The sequence below is a fragment of the Salmo trutta genome, chromosome 13, assembly GCF_901001165.1.
Source record: "Salmo trutta chromosome 13, fSalTru1.1, whole genome shotgun sequence".
In the NCBI taxonomy this organism is placed as follows: domain Eukaryota; kingdom Metazoa; phylum Chordata; class Actinopteri; order Salmoniformes; family Salmonidae; genus Salmo; species Salmo trutta.
Window position 1 is genome coordinate 6,352,108 of NC_042969.1, and position 19,211 is coordinate 6,371,318.

The following is a 19,211-nucleotide window of genomic DNA, read 5'->3' on the forward strand; positions in this document are numbered from 1 at the left end:
ATAGCATGACAATAACTGAGATTGTGAAATAATGTCAGATATGAAACCAACCGGTAAATCGTCCCAAAGCTGGCTCTTCTTCAGTTCATAGGAGGGGTGGGTCAGGTCAAACTTTGGGACTGGGAAGCCAGGAATGGTGTTGTGTAGATGGAACCCAAAGGTCACTAGCCAGCTATTCACATCTACATCGGACAAATAAGGGCAGAGTCATAATAAATATTTAATGGCATGGTTATGTCATAAAAAAATATGGTAATGTTTTATAATATAAGTATTTTGTGTCTTAGTTATCATTATTAAGCTGGTTATACATGCATGAACAAAGCACGTATAATCATTTCAACTTTTGAATAGCACATTTGAATAGCATGTATACACTACGTGCACATTAAATATGACTAAGTAAAATAAAAGTGAATAAATATCCTACCTGCCACATATTCTCTCACTTCATGTACTTTGCTGATGGGGTTGTTGTTTCTGAACATATAGAGATTAAAAGGACCTGGCTCTTTCCCCACCCGTTTCCACGTGCTGATGTCAGGCACAGTCCACCTGCCGGGCATAATGTCATAGTCCCTCTCACCAAAATGCAACAATTTGGTCAGCGGATCATAGAGTCCCCCGTGGAACCCCAGCACCAGTTGAAAGTCTGGGTTGGAGTCAAAGTAGATCTCCCCGTACGCTGTGTACTGGACCTGCTTGATCAAGAGGCCGTTGCTGGTGAATACGGCAAGAGGGGTTCCGGTGTTGTCACAGGCGATGTAGTACTCCTCTCCGCTGCTGATCTCCTGGGCAAACAGGTGGCCCTGCAGGTCATAGTAGAGTGAGGTGATCTCCGAGCTGGAGTGATTGTAGACGTGGGTGATTCTGCTGGGGTAGCTCAGGTCTGCGTAGAAGTATTGCAGGTACTGCCCCAGGCTAGCCTTGGTGGACACCCTTCTGCCCAGGCCGTCGTAGCGGTACTGGATGATCCAGCCATTGCTCTTGCTATAGACGCGTGCCAGGAGGCCTTTAGAGTTGTACTCAAAGATCTCAGAACCTCGCTGGCGGAGGAAGCCATCCTCGTCCATGCGGTACTGTATGTCTCCCAGGCGGGTGATGCGGTCGCGGAGATCGTAGCGCAGGGGGAGCAGGCGGGCACCATTACCAGGGTTCAGTAGGTGGAGGTTGCCATTCAGGTCGTAGGTGTAGCGCCACATGACCTTGTCATTGAGGTAGACTGTCTGGAGCTGGCCATCCACGTCATACTCGTAGCCGTACTTTGTGGTGTTGGCAAACGGTCCGATCTTGATCTCCCTCTTGGTACATCGTCCCGTGTCGTCGTACTGGAAAGTGATCCAGTACATGAGGGATCGGAAGATCTCGTACTGAATCTCCTTGATCCGTCCGTGTGCGTCAAAGTGCTTTGTGTAGGTCATAACAGCCGTGGAAATGATCTGGTTGATGTCATAGTAGATGACGCCGAACTTGCCGAACTGCTCGACTTTTCCGGATATGTCGTCGAACTGGTAGAGGTCGATGGGCAGTGGGGTCTCATTGATGACACCCTGCACGCTAGTAATGCGCAGGCTGCTGTCGTAGGTGTAGTCGAAGCGGGCGTTGACCATGCCGTCCTCGCTGAAGCGGAAGATCTGCCGGTCCACCAAGGGGCCCACTTGACGATAGCGGATCGAACATATAAAGCCCTCGCTCTGCAGGTTGACCGTCTTTAGCACGCCCGCCATCTCGTCATAGGTGAAGCTGACCCGCGTGATGTCATACAGGACTTCGGCTAGCTTGTTCTGTCGCCGATACTTGTAGAGGACCTGGCGGCCCGTGCCCAAGTGCACCACTCGCTGGAGGAGGCCGTCCTCGCTGTAGTCCACAGCGACAGAGGCATTGCTGTCGGGTGGGTGAAAGAGGTTGCGGTAGTAGCCCACCGAGCGGACCGTCTGCATGGTGTAGCGTGCCACACTGGGCATGGTGACTGCAGATAGCCGATCCTGAGAGTCAAAGTCGAAGATGTACTGACGCTGGCTGTGGAGCAGGAGCACCATCGACTAGAGGAAAGATGAGGGAAGGGAGAACAAAATGATTTACAGTTCTTTAAATATTCATTTTTATATGGTCCACAAAAGCTATGTTTTATGAAAACAAATAATTATATATACACCACCAGCTCACTAAATAGCCTAAACAATTGCGTCAGAAATTCACACGTTTATTCTGGCTCCTAAAATTCTTGCAGACTTAGAGTTAATTAATATGCACTTTGGATGCTAGAAATGCTTTCAGTGGGCTGTCACCCTTCCTGTGAAAATGCCATGCCCAGTCAACCGTTGTCACACTGTGGTTCCTTGAGTTACCAAGGCTTTCAGTATGCCCCATGTTTCTCTGTTGACACGGCCTATCCCAGTCACGCGATGAGCTCAAGGAGGGCGAGGAAATCTCTGCATGGTTTTGCATGGGGAAAAGTCCTTGTAACTGAGTCCTGCAGTAAGTTATGTCACTTATTTTAAGTTCTGCGAGGAGTTAACATAATGAGCAGCTCTCATGTGTGACTGTGTGAGATTTAAAAGTTCTGCTTCAGCAAGGTGTGTGTGTGGCCTCGATTTCAATATACAATTACTTTTACCATCAAAAGTACTCCATTTTTGTTTGTCCATTGATCGACCAGTGGAGAAACCAAAGCATTTTATAGAGTTGCTTCAACCCTCACCTTGTCCAGATAGGTGTAACTCCACCTCTTCCCGTCAGCAAACACTCTGGACACGAGGCGTCCCTGACTGTCATACTCCAACCGCTCCGTGGTCGGCCCCCTCTGGAGGGCATTGATCTGCCCATTGCTGCTCAGGCTGACGTTCACGGGCAACAGCTTACTGCTGGGCACCCACAGCACAGGGTGGCCAGTGCCGTCATAGATAATCTTCAGCAGGAACTTCCTGTGGTCGTCATATATCTTCTCCGTCCTCAGCGTACGGTCGTAATCAACTGACAGAATGTTACGGCCGTTCACCTGTTAGTTGATAATATGTGTATTGGATCAAAGCCCAGACAAAACAAAAACAAACAGACAATGAAGCTTCAGTCACAGAGAGGGCACTTATAGTTCTGTCTGGACGCCTGTTAGAGGCATTTAGTGTGATTGCCGCTCTTTGGCATTCAGTGTGAGGAGATTAACAGCTCCTTCAAAGGCTTCATTCAATTCTGGCATTTGCTCAGCAAGTCTTAAATCCCACCCTCCTCCCTCCTTAAATTTAATGGGGACAAAATTGCTGTTAACTCTTTAGGATTGGCCATATGGATAGGTGACATTTAAAAATGTTCTTACAGAAGAAGAAAGGCATAATCTTAGTAACAACTGAAAGGTAACAGTTTGGCGATTATCTGAAAAATATACGACCAAAGCTGACACAAGACTGAATCCAAACATTACACTGTTGATTTTATTGTGCAAAAGAAGTCTTCAACTATAAGGTGCTTTTTGAGCACTCCTAGCTGTGCCGTTGAGGAACTAGAGCAAGTACACTTGTAGTTTTGTTTGGAACAAAACCCTGCATCCCCGCCATCACACAATTACTGTTGCTGTTTTCGCAATCTAAAAAGGGTCCATAATAAATCGCAATCTAGGTCAGTTGGGCATCATTTGAGTTATAAAATATGATATTGAAGTGTTAAGCTTGCAATTCAGGGAAACAGATCATAATTTTGGTGAGCATTGAAAGGAGTGCCTTCAGGCACGTGTAACGCTGCAAATTTTCTTCACAATAGACAAACAGCCTCATTCTGTTCAGAATAACCTAGGGTAATGACGACATGTCATCCCGTAACTGTACAACAAACATAGTGATCATGAACGTCAACGCTGTTTATGACATGAGCTTTATGATATGGAAATGTTGAGTGCACATTTGGACAGGTGTTTAGCTTGAATGTATGGCATCAAAGCGGTACTTATTATAATCCTTAAAAAGTCTCATGTTTCAAAATATGTAGAGTCCTCTTAATTTACAGCACTTCCCTCACTCAGACAACAAAACATTAGCAAAAGTTGCCCAAATTAGTGGAAGGGATGGGGGCAACTTCTTGTCACGCGTGCTGCTCAGGTTCAGAGGGGCTGTCAGTCAAAACCCATACAGCGCTCTGAAGCACAGAGTCAGAGCTCTGATGTCATGTATATAGCATGTTACTGTACAGCCATTGCGGTTCCAATTTAGGAATTTATCAGTGACCAAATCTTGATGCAACCCGGGAGTCAAGTGTCACAGTATGTCTCGCTAATAAGTGAAACTGTCTGAATAAAACAGTGAAACTCACCCTTAGCTTGCGCCCAAAAACAATGACTTTGCCCCTGGCCTGCTCCTTGCGGAAGCGCCACTCAACCAGATTCTGCCCACTCTCCCCTGGCAAACTCATGTTGCGCCGTGCCACTGTGGGGTTGGCAGTGCCTGCCAGGATGTGGGGCTCAGTCTGGTAGTGGGTGTCCATTCCGTTGGCATAGGTGATTCTCAGAGAGTTATCATAGCCCACCTGATAACTGCTTCTACATTGATCTGAAAATATAAAAACACAGGGTCATAATTGATAACATTGAACAAAGTATTGTGATTATAAATTATTTTTGTGAATACTCAGGGAAATCTTGCCTATGGTATGTCAGATAACAATAACACTACCTTCCAATAGAAAAACAGATACACATTAGAAAAGGACTATAGAACTACAATAAATGGAACAATTCACTAAATAGCTTATAACACAATACAAAAAGTTACGATACAAGGTTTCTGCTCACCCCACACACTGAAGGAGTAATAATTTACACTGTCTTCTGTAAACCCGCTCACCCATAATGATACATGACTTAAGCTTACTCAACATTGCTCTGAGACCCCAGCAACAATGACAAAAAAAGACCTTCAAAAAGGCAGCCTGAACTGTTGGTGTATCAGCAAGACTGAGAGGAGGAGATGTGTGGCTTAAGGCGTCAGCATGCTTCAGTTCGGCTGGCAGCTAGTCGAAGTCGGCTAGGCGAACCAAACGAGTGTGCTTGCATACTCCCTTGAAAGACCTTTGCTTGAAAAATTAGCAAAAAGCGGCAAGAGTACCATTTGTCCATTTTGAGACACCGTAGCCAGTATACACTTCCTCAAAATAGTCAGAATGAATCAAATCAAATCACATTTTATTGGTCACATAAACATATTTAGCAGATGATATTGCGGGTGTAGCGAAATGCTGATGTTCCTAGCTCCAACAGTGCAGTAGTATCTAACAATTCACAACAATACACAAATCTAAAAGCAAAATAATGTAATTAAGAAATATATAAATATTAGGACAGGCAACGTTGGAGTGGCATTGACTAAATACAGTGGAATAGAATACTGTATATAAACTCAGAGAAAAAAAAAGTCCTGCCACTGTCAACGTTTATTTTCAGCAAACTTAACATGAGACATAAACTGAACAAGTTCCACAGACATGTGACTAACAGAAATTGAATAATGTGTCCCTGAAAAAAAAGGGGGGGGGTCAAAATCAAAGCAACAGTCAGTATCTGGTGTGGCCACCAGCTGCATTAAGTACTGCAGTGCATCTCCTCCTCATGGACTGCACCAGATTTGCCAGTTCTTGCTGTGAGATGTTACCCACTCTTCCACCAAGGCACCTGCAAGTTCCTGGACATTTCTGGGGGGAATGGCCCTAGCCCTCACCCTCCGATCCAACAGGTCCCAGACGTGCTCTATGTGATAGAGATAAGGGCTCATCGTGGTCCGGGCTCTTCGCTCTTCACTGACATTCCTGTCTTGCAGGAAATCACGCACAGAACGAGCAGTATGGCTGATGGCATTGTCATGCTGGAGGGTCATGTCAGGATGAGCCTGCAGGAAGGGTACCACATGAGGAAGGAGGATGTCTTCCCTGTAATGCACAGCGTTGAGATTGCCTGCAATGACAACAAGCTCAGTCCGATGATGCTGTGACACACCGCCCCAGACCATGACGGACCCTCCACCTCCAAATTGATCCCGCTCCAGAGTACAGGCCTCGGTGTAACGCTCAGTCCTTCGACGATAAACGCGAATCCCACCATCACCCCTGGTGAGACAAAACCGTGACTCGTCAGTGAAGAGCACTTTTTGCCAGTCCTGTCTGGTCCAGTGACAGTGGGTTTGTGCCCATAGGCAACGTTGTTGCCGGTGATGTCTGGTGAGGACCTGCCTTACAACAGGCCTACAAGCCCTCAGTCCAGCCACTCTTAGCCTATTGCGGACAGTCTGAGCACTGATGGAGGGATTGTGCGTTCCTGGTGTAACTCAGGCAGTTGTTGTTGCCATCCTGTACCTGTCCCGCAGGTGTGATGTAGGGATGTACTGATCCTGTGCAGGTGTTACACGTGGTCTGCCACTGCGAGGACGATCAGCTGTCCATCCTGTCTCCCTGTAGCGCTGTCTTAGGTGTCTCACAGTACGGACATTGCAATTTATGGCCCTGGCCACATCTGCAGTCCTCAAGCCTCCTTGCAGCATGCCTAAGGCACATTCATGCAGATGAGCAGGGACCCTGGCCATCTTTCTTTTGGTGTTTTTCAGAGTCAGCAGAAGGCCTCTTTAGTGTCCTAAGTTTTCATAACTGTGACCTTAATTGCCTACCGTCTGTAAGCTGTTAGTGTCTTAATGACCTTTCCACACGTGCATGTTCATTAATTGTTTATGGTTCATTGAACAAGAATGGGAGACAGTGTTTAAACCCTGTACAATGAAGATCTGTGAAGTTATTTGGATTTTTATGAATTATCTTTGAAAGATAGGGTCCTGAAAAAGATGAGTAAAGCAGTATGTAAACATTATTAAAGTGACTAATGTTCCATTATTGAAGTGGACATTGATTCCATGTCTATGTATACAGATAGGGCAGCAGCCTGCAGGGTTGAGGTGCCAGGTGGTAGCCGGGTGGTAGCCTGCTAGTAATGCCTATTTAACAGCCTGATGGCATTGAAATAGAAGCTGTTTTTCAGTTTCTCGGTCCCAGGTTTGATGCACCTGTACTGACCTCGCCTTCTGGAAGGTAGTGGGGTGAACAGGCCGCGGCTCGGGTGGTTGATGTCCTTCCTGTGACATCGGGTGCTGTAGGTGTCATGGAGGGCAGGTAGTTTGCCACCGGTGATGTTGGGCAGACCGCACCACCCTCTGGAGAGCCCCACGGTTGCGGTGGTGCAGTTGCCGTACCAGGCGGTGATACAGCCCGACAACATACTCTCCATTGTGCATCTGTAACTGTTTCTGAGGGCCTTAGGGGCCAAGCCAAATTTCTTCCGCCTTCTGAGGTTGAAGAGGCACTGTTGAGCTTTCTTCACCACACTGTCTGTGTGGGTGGACCATTTCCGATTGTCAGTGATGTGTACACCGAGGAACTTGAAGCTTTCCACTTTCTCCAATGCAGTCCCGTCGAGCTCTTTCATTTTGTTGATGTTGAGGGAGAGGTTATTTTCCTGGCACCACTCCGCCAGGGCCCTCACCTCCTCCATGTAGGCTGTCTCATCATTGTTGGTAATCAGACCTACTACTGCTGCGTCGTCTGCAAACTTGATGATTGAGTTGGAGGCGTGCGTGGCCACGCAGTCATGGGTGAACAGGGAGTACAGGAGGGGGCTGAGCACGCACCCTTGTGGGGCCCCTGTGTTGAGGATCAGCGAAGTGGAGGTGTTGTTTCCTACCATCAGGAAGTCCAGGACCCAGTTGCACAGGGCGGGGTTCAGATGCAGGGCCCCGAGCTTAATGATGAGCTTGGAGGATACTATGGTGTTGAAGGCTGAGCTATAGTCAATGAAAAGCATTCTGATGTACAGTTGAAGTCGGAAGTTTTCATACACCACAGCCAAATACATTTAAACTCAGTTTTTCACAATTCCTGACATTTAATCCTAGTAAAAATCCCCTGTCTTAGGTCAGTTAGGATCACCACTTTATTTTAAGAATGTGAAATGTCAGAATAATACTTTTCTATAGGATTGAGGTCAGGGCTTTGTGATAGCCACTCCAATACCTTGACTTTGTTGTCCTTAAGCCATTTTGCCACAACTCTGGAAGTATTCTTGGGGTCATTGTCCATTTGGGAGACCCATTTGCGACCAAGCTTTAACTTCCTGACTGATGTCTTGAGATGTTGCTTCAATATATCCACATAATCTTCCCTCCTCATGATGCCATCTATTTTGTGAAGTGCACCAGTCCCTCCTGCAGCAAAGCACCCCCACAACATGATGCTGCCACCCCCATGCTTCACGGTTGGGATGGTGTTCTTCGGCTTGCATGCCTCCCCCTTTTTCCTACAAACATAAGGATGGTCATTATGACCAAACAGTTCTATTTTTGTTTCATCAGACTAGACAACATTTCTCCAAAAAGTACGATCTTTGTCCCCATGTGCAGTTGCAAACCGTAGTTTGGCTTTTTTTATGGCGGTTTTGGAGCAGTGGTTTCTTCCTGGCTGAGCGGCCTTTCAGGTTATGTCGATATAGGACTCGATATAGGTTATGTGGATATAGATACCTGTTTCCTCCAGCATCTTCACAAGGTCCTTTGCTGTTGTTCTGGGATTGATTTGCACTTCTCTAGGAGACAGAACGCGTCTCCTCCCTGAGCTGTATGACGGCTGCGTGGTCCCATGGCGTTATACTTGTGTACTATTTTTTGTACAGATGAACGTGGTACCATCAGGGGTTTGGAAATTGCTCCCAAGGATGAACCAGACTTTATTTTCTGAGGTCTTGGCTGATTTCTTTTGATTTTCCCATGATGCCAAGCAAAGAGGCACTGAGTTTGAAGGTAGGCCTTGAAATACAAACACAGGCACACCTCCAATTGACTCAAATGATGTAAACTGGCCTATCAGAAGCTTCTAAAGCCCTGACATACATTTCTGGAATTTTCCAAGCTGTTTAAAGGCACAGTCAACTTAGTGTATGTAATATTCTGACTCACTGGAATTGTGATACAGTGAATTATAAGTGAAATAATCTGTAAACAATTTTTGGAAAAATTACTTGTTTCATGCACAAAGTAGATGTCCTAACCGACTTGACAAAACTTTAGTTTGTTAAGAAGAAATTTGTGGAGTTGTTGAAAAAACAGTTTTAATGACTCCAATCTAAGCGTATGTAAACAGCCAACTTCAACTGTATGTATTCCTGCTTTCCAGATGGGATCTAATCTAACTCAAGAAATATAGCATTACTTTTGACGTTTTTGTAGAAGAAATCTTAGTTGAGGAATTTTACATCTAACTAATGTTTGGTGCAGTATTTGTCAATGAAAAAATTAGCTAAAAAATTAGCTAAAAAATGAGTAATCTCTTGTTGAACGACAACAAATACTTTATTGAAGAATCCCTACTGTTGACCAATCACCGTCAGTGGGGTGTAGACTTCGGCTTGCCTCCAGAAAAATGTTGTGTGCCTGAACAGCTGAAAAACCCTCACTGTAGTCCAAAACGAACAAAAACTTCACAAAATGTTGTCATAAGATGGAGGCTATTCAGAGGAGGAATGGGAAGACCATCCTGTCCTCCTCTGGGTACATTGACTTAAATACAAAACTTAGGAGGCTCATGGTTCTCACCCCCTTCCATAGACTAACACAGTAATCATGACAACTTGAGCTCTTGCAGCATGAACTGACATGTTGTCCACCCAATCCAAAAAATCAGAGAACGAATCTAGTAAATTAAACTAACTCACTTTTGTACATCGCGCTGGTCCGTACAATTGGCCTTATTTTAGTGCCCAAAAAACGTAATACTTCCAGATCAACTGTAATATCAATACCATTGTAAAGCACAATTTCTCCCCTTTCCAACAAAATCAATGACGAGACCTTCATGATACCCATGTCTGCATTATTCAAGAAGGCAAAGAGCTTCGTCGGGTCTTTTGAAAAATGGCAAGGAGGGAAGTGAAACCTATTGCGTGATAGTGAGAAGGAGAGATGTCGTGTGGGGAAATTGCTTTTTTTCACTCGATCTGTCAAACTTATCACCTTATCGCCTCTAAAATGTAAATAAAACACTATAAAGAGTTTATATAATGTGTCATTACATACCTATTTGAAGGCTCGTGTCGAATTTGAATCGGGTTTTTAGGGCGGTGCTAAAGTGATCTTCAGAAGTAAACAGCGGCTTTTGAGTCATTGATAGCTGGCAGTGATGACGCAAAAAATGACTTGGTATCCCCCCTTACCCCATCCCTGTCCCTTTCTTGTTTATAAATGGTGAGAGAAGTGCTACACCTGGTGGAGAGAGGCTGTAAGACAGAATTAGTTGCTTTATGCGTGTTGCTGTCAACACAGTCCCTACAGTCCCATTAGTTTTCTTTGCAGCCTCGTTTGAATGTCGCGGTTGCGCAAATTTGTACGGAATGGGGTTAGCGTACGTTACTGAAAGCATAAGTTACAGCTAGCTAGCACTGCAGTGCATAAAATGTGGTGAGTAGCTGACTGAAAGAGAGAGAGTAAGACAATAGCTGAACAGTTTTGAACAAATTATTTTCTTAAAAAATTAAGGAGCAGCAAATGAGAGAGAGCTAGCTATATTTCATTGTATTTTTTTCCACTTACTTAGCTAGCAAAAGCTGCTAGATAGTTTAAGGGAAAACGTGAGAGGAGGAGAGCGCGTAGATGCAACAATGAGTTATACAACGAGCAAAGTAATCATGATGTTTTTATGTGGCTGCTATGAAAGTGAACTGTGTTTGCGGATGATCAGGGGTGTATTCATTCTGCCAATTCTACTGATAAACATTTCTTAACTGGAAGCAAACGGAACGAAACGGTGATTAACATACCTGAATTTGTCCAATAGAAACTCTGGTCTGCAACTGTCTGGACTAATGATTACACCCTAGATAAGGCAAAAGTGTGCAAGGCAGTATTGAATGTGTCACTGTCTGTCATCTTGGTTACTTAAGTTTTTCTCTCGACCTGTGCACCTACGTTGTAAACTTTTAATCGTAGGCTAGATTGTTGCAATCTCATGGTGGGTATAGGGACAATTAGAGTATCATGTATTAGCCTAAACCTACCGATGTTACATTGAGCTGGGTGAATAGAATATGAATGACAGTCATCCAATATGCTGTAATACAATTAATACCATGCTCATAAAAACAACATTGTCCTCCCTAATCTTAAATGGCATCGACCGCCACTGATATGCACAAACTCTACCAAACTGTTTTGGCTGGGAAGAATGGGGACGCCATTACCCTGAGCCAGTGTATAGAAGGCACGGATGGTGGAGGTATTGGTGGTAATACTAATTTCCTCTTCAGTCAAGGAGCTCTCAATGTCCACGGTCAAGGCCCTGTCGATTTCGGTGTACAGGTTTTTCACTGTTCCCGTGGGGAATGTCACGTTCATTATCCTGCCTTCGCTGTCATACCTGAAAGATAGAGGGAGAAGTTTATGTAAAGGTGATCATTGTGATTCATGAATTCTTGCATCGAAGCATGGTGTCATTTTGTCGAGAGTATCTAGGCAACAACATCACACACAGTCACCACACGGTCTCTTTTCACATAACTTGGTAGAATAACCTTTAAAAGGATCAAAATATGACACTGTAGGCAAACTTCAGAGTGTGTGTCATTGTGAAGGAAGTCACTGACTGCCACCAAATTAAAACATGAATATGCATTCATTGTAAGTGCAAAGCAGCAACTGATTAGCTTACCTTATGATCAAGTAGTTATCTAGTCAGGCTCTCATCACCCTAAAAAGTGAAGGTCTACTCTGCCAATGGAGAAATCAGTCCCTCCTACTTCTGTATACTCACTCGTAGAATGTGGTCCAGCCAATTTCAGAGGTCTTGGTAGCCAGCAGGCCAGTGTTACCATGGTAGGTGAGTAGCACCAGTTCCTGGCCCTGAGCCGTCAAGGTCTTTAGCCCACCGTTGGTTCCCATGATCAGCCAGATGACCTGGTTGTCCGGGGCGACTATGCGCACGGGCATGCGGTTGGGGTCTCGGCGGATCCTCAGGGTGTTCCCGTTGCTATCAGTCACAGCGGTAACGTCGTTCTCGATGCTGTAGCTGAAAGTGTACTTAAAGTCACCCGTCAGGAGGCTGGAGGTGTGTTGGTGGGTACCATTGGCGTCAAAGACATACACTTCCTGGGCATCAGGCGACGCCACCTCAAAGGTGTTGGTGTTAGAGGTCAACACTGGCCCGTTCCTACTGACAGCCCGGATACGGATGTTGCCCAGGTCTGCCACGTACAGGGTGCCATCAGGCGCCACAACCAGAGAGGATGGGACGTTGAGACGAGCGTCTTTAGCGTAGCCCTCGCCGGTCTGGTAACAGTCGCAGTTGACGTCGTTCTTACAATCACAGTCAGAGGGCGACCCTGCCAGATGGGTTATTTCACCGTCGACGGATATCGTTCGGATTCGGCTAAGCTTCCGTTCGTCAGTTTCGGCGACGTAGATGGCACCGTAGTAGGATATGGCGATGGCAACGGCGGACTCCAGGGGCGTCAGCGCTGCCCTTTGACCTCTGGCTGCCCCGCGGTCCATCCCGGCCAACGGGCAGTGGATGGGCCGGCCCGCTGCAATGCTGACCTGGCCGTTCTCAGTGATTCGTAGGACCACATTGTTGTCCAGGATGTACAGGGAGTTATCCATGGGGCTGACCGCTAGGTCAGTGGGCCACTCCAGGAGCACCTGCAGATAGGAACATTGTTATAGGCACCACAGAGATGTGGCATTAAGACATTACTTTCTCTCAGATATGTGGTATTGAGATATCCCTGTCTACAGAAATTACATTGTATGATCATGTCGGTGTACACATCATCAATGTGACATTGTCAACATTGTCCCGTCTCCTAAATATTTCAGGGTGACATCAGTATTGTCAAAAACTGTGGAAAAACACATACTTAATCATCCTTTCCAGACAGTGATTAATAACAAGGCATTTTGCCCTCAAGGCTGCACACAACTCATTACTGTCTGTCTCAGTGCCATTCATTAAGCCTGCCAGTCTGCCTTCTTATGGGACAATATGCCTCAGGTTACTATAGTATAGCCAAAAAGATATCGGTGTTGCGTTGTAACATCGAACTATCTTAATTAACTTGAGACATGTTTAATTCTTGTCTGCCTGGTGGTTTCAAGCCTCCCTTAGTGTACTGATAGCAGACATGGAACTATTCTCTGGTATGTCCCCTTGGAGTAAAGGGCAGAGGTAAGGGACCCCAATCCAAGATGAGTTTGACTCTCCACACCAATCCACTCCTGAAACGTCCCCTCCGGAGACCCTAAATATATGGTGTGTAATGGAGGCCCGCCATTCCATTTTAATATGATAAAAGCTTTTCTTCGTTTTTCTTTTCTTCATTATTCATTTGCATCACATCAGAGGTCATATGTAATGGAAGGGGATAGCGTGGAGATGGATATAAATGTTTAAGAGGAGAGCCAAAGTTATATTGAGTAAGTGTTTTGCCCTCATAAGGCGGTAACGTTGTCTTTTGACAAGACACTATGTTCATGCTGTTAAGGGCAGATTTTTAGAGAAAAAAAAAAGAATTCAGCTGCTGACTACACAAACTTCCATCACACCTGATTCAACTAATCAAGAGCTTGGTGATTATTTGACTGTATGGATCGGATGTGCTAGTGTGCTGAAACATAAATATGCAGTCCTGTGGGTCCCTGAGGAACAGACGGGGACACACTGCTCTAGATACCCAACAATAAGCCTCGACAACTTGTAAGTTCATAGGGGTCTTTTAAACAAAAATATAATGCCACCTAATGACTTTCCTTCCACTGAAATAACCATATCCAAAAGCATATTATTTAACTATGTAAGTATTTTCATTATCAGTTTTTGTGAGTGTTGCAGGGAAAAATGCTTGATTTTGCTGCGACAATTCTAACATTATGTATGGCAATACGCAATCATTTTGTCCAAATTGCCATGAAAATGCGCTGATGTGGGAAAAGGTTTGTCGACATGTGGCTTGATTGAACCATTTTATGAGGTAAAAGTGCAGTGATTGGTTAAAATTGCGAGCTCTCTTTTTGTAGTGCAGTTATCAGACACTTTTATACACTAATACTGCAGAGATAACTGTTGTATGCAGTAGTAGTACAATGATTGGTCAAATTTGCGAGCCCTCAAATAATATGCAGGGAATTGTTGATTTTGCTAAACAAATTGCGATCGCAGAATACTGGAAGGACTGCATTATGTAGCACTCAAAAGACTGAGTGACTCATAGATTGGCAAGAAGAATACCACAGGGTGGCGCTGTGAGGTTAGCCCTATGGGGCCTGACTTGAGGACAGAACAGGCTTGAGGGAGGCATGACTGGTACTCTGACAGCCACCTGATTGATTTCCATGCTGATGTCACAGGTAAGGGGGCGTGCCGACGTGAGGTCGTTGGAGCCCAGGAGGGTGGACATGATGCCGTTTTGGTCAACTTTCCGGATCGTGGTGCCGTCCACAAAGTATATCAGTCCATTCTTGTCCACAGCAATACCTGTCGAGAGAAAAGGGGGAAGGGGGGAATGAAATAAATGCATAAGTGATAACAGATAGATAGACGTGTCAGACATGGGAGATGTTCGGTTTTCTCTGCTTGCATGACTCTGTGGAACGAACACAACAGATACATGTGTCGAGTTTGGCTTCCCATTATTCAGGTCACTGCAAAAAGCACATCCTTCAATAATTAAACCACCTGCTTTCCTGCTATTGAATAATTTCTCAGGGTAAAGTAGGAAAGGCTGTGTCCCTACTGTATGTGCGCCGGGCGCACGTGTCTCGCCATATCCCACCTCCAATAACAGAACTCAGAGGTGAAGTGTCAATGAGTGTTTCTTCTTCACCTCAAATTGCAGCTCGGACACCCAGCAATCATCAACCATCTTCACTCTATCTGTGAAATGGGTAGGCGGGGGGAAATGACGAATTTGGTCAATTTTAGACGAAACGGGTGAGCGACAGGCAGTTGCCATGGTTACGACGGCAGGCAAAATTGCACGACTGATTGATTGTCGGCTGAGGGTTTTAGCGCAAAGAGAGAGTACTTGCCATAGACATTTGTCCCACATAGGGAAAATACATTAGCAGCCGTGGCGCACTCCACATCTTTTCATGTCACTGTGCGCTCCTAATAGAGACCAGAGCCTACAGGATTTCAATTAAACCTCACATAGATTTCCATTTCTTTTTTCAATCAGCGCTATAAATGCTGGTGTAAACACACACTGTGGGCGGTTTTTAAACTCAAAATAGTGATTAAAGTTCATCACAAGAGGTGAGAAATTGGTATATATTCTGCATATGGTATATATTCTGACACATTTAATAGCTTCTAAATAAAGCTGTAAAAAAAATGGAATCAAGTGGTTAGAGGGGAGTCATTTGGTTTGACCTTTGGCTAGATCTGCCCAAAGCTTGCCTGGGTCCTGAAACATTAAAGAGCCGAGAGAGCATTCTGGGAGAGCCAGCTATTTGACACTCTGGGGAAAATTCAGACAGATGAAGAGTGCCACATTTGAGCATATTTCAGCAAACGTCTCGGGAAGAAAACTCCAGCCATCTGCTGTCTCTTTCCCCTAGCCTCTACCTCCTACATCTCCATAGTTAGATTCACTCCATCCCAGCTTCCTTTCATTCAAACCCACTATTTTAAATGCAGTTTAAGCAGGGACATTGGGGGGGGAGGGGCTTTCAAGGCTGGCACACACCAGACAAACTAATAATCCATGACTTCTTAACTTGAGAATATTCAGACGGTGGTGAGTTTTTAGACACAATATGGCTGCCATACTACGCCTAGGTTGGTGCTACAGTACACATGTACAGTGAATGATGCCAGTTACCCTTATATAAGCATTTTCTGACCTGGTGAAAAGTGCTACCTAAATAGAATATATTAACACATTACTTCTAAAACATTTGTGCTGCGAACCACCAATCTTTTGAAAGCCTTGCAGGATTTCATTTCAGCCCTGCAGTAACACATCCAATTCAGCTAATTACTGTATGTTCTAATGAAATGTGTTACTTCAGGGCTGGACCAAAAGCCTGCAGCCCTGCACACCCAATAGTGCTCCAGTATGTTGGCTTGGCCCCTACCTTTTGGCCCAGTGAGCAGGGCCTCCGTGGCCTTGGCCCCATCCCCACAGTGGGTCTCGTCAAATGGCAGACAGTGCTCCCCGGTCCCTGCCACCACCTCTGCGTTACTCTGCAGTTCCTTGATCCCCGTCAGGACCTTGGGCCGGTAGATCCTCCGTGAGTAGGTGTCTGACACATAAAGCTGCCCAGTCACCGGGTCAGTGGCCAGGTAATAGCGGTGAGCAGGGTTGTTACTATGATCGAGGGAAAATGTGGTTACTGCGACTGCCGCGATGAACAATCAGAAAATAATCTAGTTTTCCTTTTTTTTTTAACGAATTTGAACAATCCCAAGAGAACCTAGTTTGAAGGTATTTTTCCATAATAACATAGTAAGAAAATAAATGTGACATTCAGAATGATAATGACCACAGAAAAGACTATGTGTATGTAGTTCTGGTTTTTGTGAATGCCCGTTGAGGCTTGTGTTGTGTAAGGCTTTTTGCATAACAGACGGGTGGGGAATAGCCCGAGACCAGGAGTCCAAGTGAATATAACAGAATTTAACAGGAAACGACTGGAGCAGATTTGTGTATGACAATTTGAAGGGTGCCAGATCATTTCAATCGTTATCACTACCCTGTGAGGGGAAGCCAATGGAAATAATAGAATGATGTGCTTATGTTAATGTCAGTCATCAACTGACGGCATTTCATTGGGTTGTGCTTATTGACGTTCATTTTAAAATGCCTCAAAATGTGGCGGGCTCCTTAAGGAGTTAGCAGAGACATCTTCAAGGCTGGCTTCCATTATGAAAAAAATAATCTGATGCAAAGACAGAATTAATAATCTTCTATGTAGGGTGCTGGATATCAGCAATATACAGCAAGTATAGTAGTATTGACTTTGAATTAAAAAAAAATTGTCAAAGGCAATTACATTCACATTGTTCTACGCTAGTTAACATTAATCCTCTTACATGACTAAATGACACAGACATATCACTGAATTTAAATTGCCAACTCTTTCCAACTAAAGAAGAGATAACATGTGTGCTTGGAGGCCAATAATATACCAAAATATAAGCTGGTGAATAACACTTTTTTACTGTCTGGAAATAAAGATAGCCCAGTGAGTGTTCTCATGTTTAATGGTACATTAGTCCATAATGTAAGCCTTTGACACTTATGAATGTGAATAATGTGTGTTTAAAATAAATGTGAGAATGCAATAAACAGTGAAAAAAGTCAATGTTACATTACAAAGTGGGATTATAAAAACGGACACCTTTATGAGCCAAACCACATGATCAAATAATGCCTTAGAGGCTTATCAATTTGCCATAAAGAGGTTAATAAAAATATACAATATACATCAAGACAGTGAGAGAAACTGCTACATAACACACCTACCTGTGTCTAAAATCTTTATTTCTTAGGGTGGGATTAAAGGAAGGAAGCAGAAAGAGAAAGATGCAGAGAGAGTGTAAAAGTGTGTGACTTAAAAGTCTAAGAAAAACACCATAAAAAAGAAGCAGACGAAGATTTGTTGAGCAGAAAGGAGGCAAAAAAGGAGAAGAGTGACTATGGCTTGGTTAAACCCTGCACCCATAACTAACAGAGGGGAGAATATAAAAACTCCCCCACCAGGCAATCCATTGGGCCATTACACCACTGCTTTGTTCTCCATTTAACCACTGAGTATCGGAATATTGATCCCACCACTCATTATACAGCCCCATATCAAAATAAGGACTTTATATCCAAACCCCAAGCCATTGCATGCCAGCTTGAGAAGCCAGGTTGGGACTTGCTTTTACTCTCACGGATATACATACACTTCATGTCCACACAAAAGGATGTGGACACCCTTTCAAATTAGTGGATTTGGCTACTTCACTGACTTCACTAATGCTCTTGTGGCTGAATGGAAGCAAGTCCCTTCAGCAATGTTCCAACATCTAGTGGAAAGCCTTCCCAGAAGAGTGGAGGCTGTTATAGCAGCAAAGGGGGTGACCAACTCCATATTAATGCCCATGATGTTGGAATCAGATGTAGTGTATATATGCATTATACATTTATTATAACGAGCAATCCAACCATGTGGGCTTAACTTTCCGCATGCAACCTATAAGAGAATGAATCAAAACATTACAAACAGGTGGTTGTGGGTGTTGTATGTGATTTATGGGGATGTCTTCTGAACTGAAGACTTCACTGGTTTTTGCAATGTGAGGGCCAGGGGCATGCAATTGATTTGAAAGATTTAATATGCTTTGTATTGAGTAGCCCTGGCTGTAAAATGGTGGTTTCTGAGTCTGCCAATTGGCCGAAGTAAGCTTATTGAGTGAAACCAACTTGACAAGACGGCCTATATCGTCTCGATTATATGGTGTTTTTCTCTAATTGTGATGAAGGATATAGAAAATATTCCACATTAAATAGTGAATCTCACCGTTCTTCCGTTCAATCATATTGGATACTGTGCAAGTAGGCCAACAGTTGTCTGACCACCCTGTGCATTGTTAAGACCGTCTCGGATAACCACTGATTCACAGTTCAAAGACCACTACACGTCAGACGTCCACCCCCTTCAAGTTTATGTAACAGAATGCATTTTGTTCTGCCACCAGTGGGGCGTGAACTCACAACAACACATACCACTCAAAGCCAACCGTCTTAGCCAACAGAGCAAAAGACTAGTCAGTCACTCTGCAAGCAACAGTTTGCTTTGTATGTACTCCAGCCAACATGCTATGGGCAGTGGTGGAAAAAGTACCCAAATGTCATATTTGAGTAAAAGTAAAGATACCTTAATAGAAAATGACTAAAGTAAAAGTGAAAGACACCCAGCAAAATACTACTTGAGTAAAAGTTTAAGGTTTTATATACACTTAAGCATCAAAAGTATAAATCATTTCAAATTCCTTATATTAAGCAAACCAGACGGCACAAAAAAAAAACATTTTGGGGGGGATAGCCAGGGGCACACTTCAACATTCAGACATCAGTAACAAACAAAGCATTTGTCTTTAGTGAGTCCGCCAAAAAAATGACTTAAGTAGTACTTTAAAGTAATTTTATTTAAGTACTTTACAAC

At 44.2% G+C, this 19,211-nt stretch overlaps 1 protein-coding gene across 8 annotated transcripts in view; it reads right to left on the bottom strand.

Annotated features, from left to right (window-relative positions):
• Nucleotides 1-19,211, bottom strand: part of LOC115205111 (teneurin-3) — a 219,082-nt gene that overhangs the window by 17,536 nt on the left and 182,335 nt on the right. For 6 of the 8 annotated variants that reach the window (XM_029770775.1, XM_029770773.1, XM_029770772.1 and 3 more), the window contains 9 exons: nucleotides 17,525-17,545; nucleotides 16,134-16,366; nucleotides 14,375-14,529; nucleotides 11,815-12,698; nucleotides 11,246-11,421; nucleotides 4,300-4,535; nucleotides 2,702-2,998; nucleotides 431-2,042; nucleotides 52-182 (listed from right to left, as the gene is read on the bottom strand). In XM_029770775.1, the coding sequence (XP_029626635.1) occupies nucleotides 52-182; nucleotides 431-2,042; nucleotides 2,702-2,998; nucleotides 4,300-4,535; nucleotides 11,246-11,421; nucleotides 11,815-12,698; nucleotides 14,375-14,529; nucleotides 16,134-16,366; nucleotides 17,525-17,545 (3,745 nt within the window). The remainder of the gene's footprint in view (nucleotides 1-51; nucleotides 183-430; nucleotides 2,043-2,701; nucleotides 2,999-4,299; nucleotides 4,536-11,245; nucleotides 11,422-11,814; nucleotides 12,699-14,374; nucleotides 14,530-16,133; nucleotides 16,367-17,524; nucleotides 17,546-19,211) is intronic. The other 2 variants (XM_029770774.1, XM_029770769.1) reach the window with 1 other exon arrangement.